Genomic DNA, 8,660 nt, shown 5'->3' with positions numbered 1-8,660 from the left:
CGTAGTTCACTGTAGCCTTGAACTGCTGGGCTCCAGTGGTCCTCCCGCCTCAGCCTCCCAAGTAGCTGGGACTACAGGTGTACATCGCCACACCTGGCTAACTTTTTGATATTTTGTGGGGATGAGATCTCCCTATATCGCCCAGGCTGGTCTTGAACTCCTGAACTCAAGGGAACCCCTGCCTCAGCCTCCAAACTGCTGGGATTACAGGCATGAGCCACGGCACCTGGCAGGGTCCTTACTTTTTTCTTTCCAGGGACAAAAGGTACCAGCTGGGTGTTACTGGGGACTTGTTTCTCTTTGCTCCCACTGGGCCTCTCCAAACTGTGGGCAGAGAACCCTGTTTGCCACCAGAGATCATTGCTCAGGCTGGGCGTGGTGGCTCAAGCCTGTAATTCCAGCACTTTGGAGGCTGAGGCAGGCAGATCACAAGGTCAAGAGATCAAGACCATCCTGGCTAACATGGTGAAACCCCGTCTCCACTAAAAATACAAAAAATTAGCCAGGCGTGGTAGCCAGCGCCTTTGGTCCCAGCTACACGGGAGGCTGAGGCAGGAGAATTGTGTGAACCTGGGAGGCAGAGCTTGCAGTGAGCTGAGATCGCGCCACTGTACTCCAGCCTGAGCGACAGAGCGAGACTTCATCTCAAAAAAAAAAAAAAAAAATTGCTCATTCCTCGGTGGACTCTATCCACACAAATTCCACACAACCTCACCCTGCAGTGCATAGACCAATAGGATTAAACAATCTGAGGCTTTTTTTTTTTTTCAAGACGGAGTCTCGCTCTGTCACCCAGACTGGAGTGCAATGGCGCAATCTTGGCTCACTGCAACCTCTACCTCCCGGATTCAAGAGATTCTCCTGTCTCAGCCTCCTTAGTAGCCGGGGTTACAGGCAAAAATACAAAAGTTTTGTATTGTTAGTAGAGATGGGGTTTTGCCATGTTGCCCAGGCTGCTTTCAAACTCCTGGCTTCAAGTGATTCTCCCACCTCGGCCTCCCAAAGTGCTGGGATTACAGGCGTGAGCCACCATGCCCGGCCAAATTTGAGGCTTGTTGGATTTGAAATTGCAAAGCGAAAATTTTAAGTGTGCCCAGTTATATGGAGAGTGGATCCACAGCTTTCACCACATTCATGGGCAATGGGTCCTGAACTTTCCAAAAAATCCTTTATTTGTCCAAATCAAATGCATTTAGGCTGGGATGCAACATTCTACTTCCGGGAATTCATCCTATAAAACAAATCCCACTGGTGTGCAAACATATTCACTGGCTATTCATTGTAGTAATGGTAACAGAAAATTCCGGTAAAAAACAGAAATATCTATCAACTGACAACTGGTTAAATAAATTATGGTACACCTAATGGAATGAAATACAATGTACCCATTAAAAAGATCCAAGTAGGCCAGGCACAGTCGCTCACACCTGTAATCCCAGCACGTTGGGAGGCCGAGGTAGGCGGATCACTTGAGGCCAGGAGTTCGAGACCAGCCTGGGCCAAATGGAGAAACCCTGTCTCTGCTAAAATTACAAAAAGTAGCCGGGTGCGGTGGCACATGCCTGTAGTCCCAGCTACTGCGGAGGCTGAGGCAGGAGAATTGCTTGAACCCAGGAGGCGGAGCTTGCAGTGAGCTGAGATTGCACCACTGCACTCCAGCTGGGGCGACAGAGAGTGACTCCGTCTCAAAAAAAAAAAAAAAAAAAAAATCCAACAAGTGTGGAGTATGGTCTAGTGCAGTAGTCCTCGGGACAGGGAAGGAAGGAGGAAAGAAAGAAGAGAAGGAAGGGAGGGAGAGAGACAGGGAGGGAGGGAAGGAGGAAGGAAGGAAGGAAAGTAGAGAGGGAAGGAGAACTGATTCTATTCCTCAGGGGACACAGGGCGATGTCTCAAGATATTTTTGGTTGTCACGACTTGGGGGTGCTCCTGGCCTGGAGTGGGTGGAGGCCAGGGCGCTGCTCAGCACCCCGCAGTGTCCAGGATGGCCCCACTACGGTGAACAATCCAGCCCCAGATGTCAATAGTGCTGACGGAGGGGGAGAAATCCCGCTCCAGTGTGACCTCCAAGTAATGAAAACCACAGCACACAGGATTCTGCGGCAAACGCTATCACAGTGTACGTGTTTTTAAAGGAAAGGCACACACGTATCTTAGGAAAGGGACATACGGAGTCGATGGCAGTCCCTGTCTCTGGGGAGAGAGACGGGGCTGGCTGCCCGAGGAGCAGAGAGGGGAAACTGACTTCTCCCTCTACCTTTTCAACTTTGTACTTTGCCCATCCGGAGGATTTTGAACAGAACTGCTCTAGAAGCAATTTTCCCTGGCTCTGGGTTATCTGGCAAGAATCCTGTGTCGACAGCCTCGGGACTCCTCTCTTCCCCTTCTCTCCCCGCACCCCGCCTTTGCAGGGGAGGGGAGGAGGGGTGAGGTCCGCGTCCCTGGGCAGCCCCTGGGTGCCTCTCCCCTCCTCCCAGGGGTTCTGTCCCCGCTTCTGGAGCCCGCATGGCGGGCAGGGCCTGGGCCACCTCATCGCCCCCGTCCATCCCTTGCTCTTCCCACCCGGCGGGGACACGCACCAACGTCCCTATCTCGGTCCCTCCGGCCCCCTCCCGAGCCAGGTCGGGCCTGGCCCCCTCATCCGGGCAGCCCGGGGCCCAGGACTCGGCCCCCGCCTGGGCCTGAGCTCACCTGGCTCGCCTTGTAGAACTGCTTCTTCAACCCCGCCACCGACATGCTGCCGCCCGCCGCCGAGCCTCCCGCCCGGACCGCGCCAGCGACAGGCTCCCTGGCGCCGCCGACCCTCTGCGCGCCTCAGCAGCCCCTGTCGGCGCCGCCTCCGCCAGCCGCTTGCCAGCTCCGCGCCCGCCCCGGCGCCGCCTCAGCCGCTCGCGCGCCCGCGCGGCCAGGATATTACATGGCAACCGCACGCTTCCGGTGCCGTCCCCCGCGCGCGCCCCCGGTCCCGTCTGCGCACGCGCGCCCTCTGCCGGCTGGAGAGCGCACGTGCACGTTGTCTGCCGCGAGAGACGCCACCTCTGTCAGTGAGTTGAGCGGAGCGAGCCTAGAGGGGCCGTAGCAGGTGCAGCGTCCCCTGGAGTCCCGGAGGTGACTCTAACGTCTTGGGAAAGGCGCTTAGTTTAAACGGTGGCCAGGGAGGTTGGGAAGTAGAAGGGGCCCCTCCCTGCTTACGATTCTCCAGATTCCTGTTTGCTCATGTTAGCTAAATCTAAATCCAGTTCCTCCAAGTGTTCAGGCTCCCTCCCCTTCTTTTTTTTTTTTTTTTTGCTTTTTTTCTGAGACGGAGTCTTGCTTTGTCGCCCAGGCTGGAGTACAGTGGCGTGATCTCGGCTCACTGCAACCTCCGCCTCCCGAGTTCAAGCGGTTCTCCTGCCTCAGCCTGCCGAGTAGCTGGGATTACAGGCGCGCACCACCACGCTTGGCTCATTTTTGTATTTTTAGTAGAGACAGGGTTTCGCCATGTTGGCCACACTGGTCTCGAACTCCTGACCTCAGGTGATCCACCCTCTCCTCCCCTAGCCTCCCAAAGTACTGGGATCACAGGTATGAGACACCGTGCCCGGCCACCTCTCTTCCTCTCTCTCTGTCCTGTGTTCATCCATTCAGTAGCCCACATGACACATAGAGACATCGAGGTCTGTCTTCATGCCCTGACCATACTTTCCACCAGTCCTCCCCTCCAATTCATCCCTGGCATGGCGGCCAGAAAGATGCTTCTAGAATGCAATTCAGGATCGGGCGCAGTGGTTCATGCCTGTAGTCCCAGCACTTAGTGAGGCAGAGGCGGGTGGATCACGAGGTCAGGAGTTCAAGACCAGCCTGGCCGACAAGGTGAAACCCCGTTTCTACAAAAATAAAAAACACAAAACACAAAAATTAGCTGGGCGTGTTGGCGCACCCCTGTAATCCTAGCTACTTAGGAGGCTGAGGCAGGAGAATCACTTGAACCCGGGAGGTGGAGGCTGCGGTGAGCAGACATCGCACCACTGCACTCCAGCCTGGGCGATGGAGTGAGACTCCATCTACAGAAAAAAAGAAGAATGCAATTCAGATCACACCAGTCCCCTGTTTTAATTCGGCCTACCACCCTTAGGATATACTCCAGACTTCCTAACATGTTTTACAAAGCCTGCATAATTTGGCCCCATCAACTCTCTCTGTCTCTGTTTTTTTTTTTTTTTTTTGAGACAGAGTCTTGCTCTGTCGCCCAGGCTGGAGTACAGTGGCACAATCTCGGCTCACTGCAAGCTCCAGCTCCCGGGTTTACGCCACTCTCCTGCCTCAGCCTCCCAAGTAGCTGGGACTACAGGTGCTGGCCACTTTGCTTGGCTAATTTTTTTGTATTTTTAGTAGAGACAGGGTTTCACCGTGTTAGCCAGGATGGTCTCGATCTCCTGACTTCGTGATCCGCCCGTCTGGGCCTCCCAAAATGCTGGGATTATAGGCGTGGGCCACCGCTCCCAGTCCCCATAGATTCTTCTCAACTATTCTTTCTTTCTCTTCTATAATTCATAATCCTTGCTGTTTATGAGACTCTGCTAACATCGTTCCCCTCCTTTACATTATTCCTGAGTCTTTCCTCCACCCTTTGTACCTAAAGAGGACTCTGTGTGGAATGTCACCTCTTCCAGGAAGACTTCCCAGGTTGACACCTGGTTATTGATATAGATTTTTATATCAACTGTTATTGATAAAAATGTACAAAATGAATTGGAAATAATTAATTGGAATGACTAAATGAATCAAAAAAGAGAAACCAGAAAATGACTACAGTTAAAAAGCTTGGTACATAAAGGTGTTGAAATCGCTGAGAGATTTGGTTGATTTTTTGAAGCAGAAGATTGCTGAAAATTTCCAAAAGCCTCAAAAGAAAGTAGTAGACTAGGCCGGGCGCGGTGGCTCACGCCTGTTGTCCCAGCACTTTGGGAGGCCCAGACGGGCGGATCATGAGGTCAGGAGATCCAGAACATCTTGGCTAACACAGTGAAACCCTGTCTCTACTAAAAATACAAAAATTAGCCAGGTGTGGTGGCGGACGCCTGTAGTCCCAGCTACTTGGGAGGCTGAGGCAGGAGAATGGCGTGAACCCGGGATGCGGAGCTTGCAGTGAGCCGAGATCACGCCACTGCACTCCAGCCTGGGCTACAAAGCGAGACTCTGTGTCAAAAAAAAAAAAAGGTAGTAGACTAGGTCAATCAGGGAGTTATTTCAGAATGTATACACCCTAACCTCACTTTCCAAGATTTTTATTAGGCTATTAGGAATACTTTGAAAGAGCTTATTGATGTGCTCTGATAAGCTCTGATAAGAGCTTGTTCATGTGCCCTTAACTGTGATCCACCGTTGTGAATCATTGAAAAATGTGAGAATGTCAGAGAAGGAGTTGAAAACATCTTCATATCTCAGACAGGGAAACTGAAATATTGAGCAATGACATGACTTGCCCAAAGTTGTGTCCCCAAATTTTCTATTTCTCCACACTTTTCCCAACAAACACTACTGGCTTAATTATCCAATCTACTTCAATAGAATTTCAAACTTGGGCTAAAGTCCAATCTTCTCTGCTCACCTCTCCTTCTGAGATTAAATTGGTGTGGAAGAAAACCTGTTTCCGCTGGGCGCCGTGGCTCATGCCTGTAATCCCAACACTTTGGAAAGAAAAAAGGAAAGAAAGATAGAAGAAAGAAAAAAGAAAGGAAAGAAAGAAAAGAAAGAAAAAAGAAAGAAAAGAAAGAAAAAGGAAAGAAAGAAGAAAGAAAAAAGAAAAGAAAGGGAAAGAAAGAAAATAAAGTAGGAAAGAAAAGAAAAGAAAAGGCCGGGCGCGGTGGCTCAAGCCTGTAATCCCAGCACTTTGGGAGGCCGAGACGGGCGGATCACGAGGTCAGGAGATCGAGACCATCTTGGCTAACACGGTGAAACCCCGTCTCTACTAAAAACTACAAAAAAAAAAAAACTAGCCGGGCGACGTGGCGGCGCTTGTAGTCCCAGCTACCCGGGAGGCTGAGGCAGGAGAATGGCGTGAACCCGGGAGGCGGAGCTTGCAGTGAGCTGAGATCCGGCCACAGTACTCCAGCCTGGGTGACAGAGCGAGACTCCGTCTCAAAAAAAAAAAAAAAAAAAGAAAAGAAAGAAAGAAAAGAAAGAAAGAAAAGAAAGCCAGCTAGCCAGTCAGCCTGTTTCTAGACTCACAAGCTGACACTGAAGTTCTCTGTTTTGTGTGAGGCTTTAAATCTGTTTGATCTACACAGTTCAATCAAATATTTATATATTCACTCAAATATTCATTGACCTGATAAATATGATCAGTTACTAACAGGTTCTGGGGTTCCAGTGAGGAATGAGTCCTACCCTCGTCAGAACTAATGACAAAAGCAGAAATTAATTCATTCGTCAAATAACAAACTAATACAAAGACACAGCTGTAATTGCTTTAAGAAAAAGAACAGTGCTGTAGGCACTTGATCTTGTCAGGGTTGGGGAAGAAAAGGCTTCCTGGGGTGCCGATATAAGATCTGAAAAGTATAAATTATCCAGGAAAAGAGCTGCGAAAAGATTGTTCTAGGCAGAGAAAACAGCATGTGCCAATTTCCCGAGGATTAAACCAGAAACCATTTCGTCCGTTTCCTTCATTCTACATGTTATTTACTGAATATCAAATACGTCTGAAGCGCTCCCCAGACTTCGGTTTATTGTTCTTGTAGAAAGCAATTTATAATTTTAATTGCTGTTGCTATATTTAGCCGATGTCCCATTAGGATAAACTCAAAACTCCAGGTTCCTCATCTAAATTCCACTTTGAAGTTGTCATCTGCGCCCTGCGTAAAACGTACTCCTGGTGACGTAAGAGCCTGGGCCTCCCTCCTCTTAGGGACTATCCCACGCGATCAGCCAGTCGCAGCGCAGGACAATCAGCTTGACACCTTCTTTCCCCAATCGCAGGGCAGCTCCTCCCAGCCAATGACAGGCCTCCGAGGGGAAGCCCCGTCCCCCGCGGAAATATCAATGGGCGAGCCCTGGGAGGAATAGAAGTCACGGCTCTCGCGAGGATGCCCCCGGCGCTCCTCAATTCCCGAGGCGGGCCATCACGTGACCCGGGCTCGCCCAATTGGCGCGCGGACCACTGGGGTAGTCGCGGTTCCCGCCAAATACGAGCGCGGCGGCCGCGGCGGCAGCAGCGGCGGCGCGGGCTGGAGGGCGAAGAGCAGCGGCCGCCTGAGGGGAGCCCGCGCCTCCGCCGCCTGAGAGGAGCTCGAGCCGCTGCCGGGGCGATGCTGGAGGAGCCAGAGTGCGGGGCGCCCGGCGCCAGGGGAGCCACCGTAGGTCGGTTCGGGCCCACGCCGAGGGGAAGGGGGGGCGCGGCGCGCGGCCTGGACGGGCCGAGGCGGCGATGGGAGGCGGACGGGCTCCGGCGCCAAGCCTGGTCCTGTGGGCCGGGCGTTCACCCCCTGGAGTCTTCTCATCCCCAGCGAAGGCCTGGCATCCCCAAGGGCACCCTCCTTGACGTTATTGTTGTAGCCGCGACCATATTGTTTCCGGCGCTTTTGGGTCAGTTCGTCCCTCCAGGGCCCTCTGGGGCGATGGGTCGGAGGAGCCACGAGGGGAAACTGAGGCCCAGGGAAACCAAAGGGCTTGCCCTGAAGGATACTGGGTGCGTTTGTGTCCCTTGACCATGTTGGACCTTGCAACGGGTGGGGAAACTGAGGCCCGAGCTCGCACGAGCTCGGGGACCGGGACCGATGCCTCTGCGGGTCGGGGCAAGCCCAGGTAAGAGACCCAGATGGTGGGGATGGCCAGGAGGCTGGGACTCCCGAGTTCTTGCTGCTGCCTGATAAGCACCGTGACTTTCTCCTCCCTGTGCCTTGGAACGGGGTCTTTGGATCCCACAACAAGCCTTCCCGAAACGTGGGAGGGTGAACCAAGGAAGACCAGACTGCCCCTTTCCCTTGCTGGACTCTGCATTACATAACGCTTTGGCAGCACTTGGCATTACGCTTTGGCACATAGTAGGTGCTCAGTAAATAACGTGAACGAATGAAAGGCTAGAGTGGACACCAGTCCAGTTTCTCAGCCTCAGCAGTGTTGATATTTGTTGCTGTCCTGGGCAGGGTACTGCAGGGTGCTCAGCATCATCCCTGGTCTCCGCCTTTTGCAGGCCAGTAGCAGCCCCTCTCCCCAAGTCTTAGTAACAACCAAAAATACCATTGCCCTGTGTTCTCTATGCAGCAGATTCCTCATTGACTGAAAATCATGGCTGTAGTTCCTTCTAGTCTTTGGGATTTCACGGAGACATGAAATTAATATAAAGTTGGTACTGTCCTGGAGCTGTGATGTTTTAAGTCAGGATGTTTAACTTTATTTTATTTATTTATTTTGAGACAGTCTTGCTCTGTTGCCTAGGCTGGAGTGCAGTGGCAGGATCCCGGCTCACTGCAACCTCTGCCTCCCTGGTTCAAGTGATTCTTGTGCCTCAGCCTCCCGAGTAGCTGGGATTACAGGCCTGCACCACCATGCCTGGCTACTTTTTATTTTTCAGTAGAGCTGGGGTTTCACCATGTTGGGCAGACTGGTCTGGAACTCCTGACCTCAAGTGATCCACCCGCCTCGGCCTCCCAAAGTGCTGGGATTACAGGTATGAACCACCA

The 8,660-nt window shown here is 52.2% G+C and overlaps 2 protein-coding genes across 4 annotated transcripts in view; one reads left to right on the top strand and one right to left on the bottom strand.

Moving 5' to 3' along the window:
• The window catches only part of SH3GL1 (SH3 domain containing GRB2 like 1, endophilin A2), a 41,046-nt gene extending 38,116 nt beyond the window's left edge, over positions 1–2,930 (bottom strand). For 2 of the 3 annotated variants that reach the window (XR_004433563.1, XM_033195715.1), the window contains exon 1: positions 2,689–2,930. Coding sequence is in view for 1 of the 3 variants with exons in the window: in XM_033195715.1 (XP_033051606.1) it covers positions 2,689–2,733 (45 nt within the window). In the remaining 2 variants the exon portion in view is untranslated. The remainder of the gene's footprint in view (positions 1–2,688) is intronic. The other variant, XM_033195716.1, reaches the window with a different exon arrangement.
• A 4,202-nt stretch (positions 2,931–7,132) lies between these two features.
• Positions 7,133–8,660, top strand: part of CHAF1A (chromatin assembly factor 1 subunit A) — a 43,927-nt gene continuing 42,399 nt past the window's right edge. Inside the window, exon 1 of the mRNA XM_033195706.1 lies at positions 7,133–7,338. Coding sequence (XP_033051597.1) covers positions 7,287–7,338 — 52 coding nt within the window. The 5' untranslated portion in view covers positions 7,133–7,286. The remainder of the gene's footprint in view (positions 7,339–8,660) is intronic.

Source organism: Trachypithecus francoisi, unplaced genomic scaffold (genome assembly GCF_009764315.1).
Source record: "Trachypithecus francoisi isolate TF-2019V2 unplaced genomic scaffold, Tfra_2.0 Lachesis_group5, whole genome shotgun sequence".
NCBI classification, from domain to species: domain Eukaryota; kingdom Metazoa; phylum Chordata; class Mammalia; order Primates; family Cercopithecidae; genus Trachypithecus; species Trachypithecus francoisi.
Note: the sequence above shows the minus strand (reverse complement) of the source record. Positions and strands in the feature narration are given on the sequence as shown.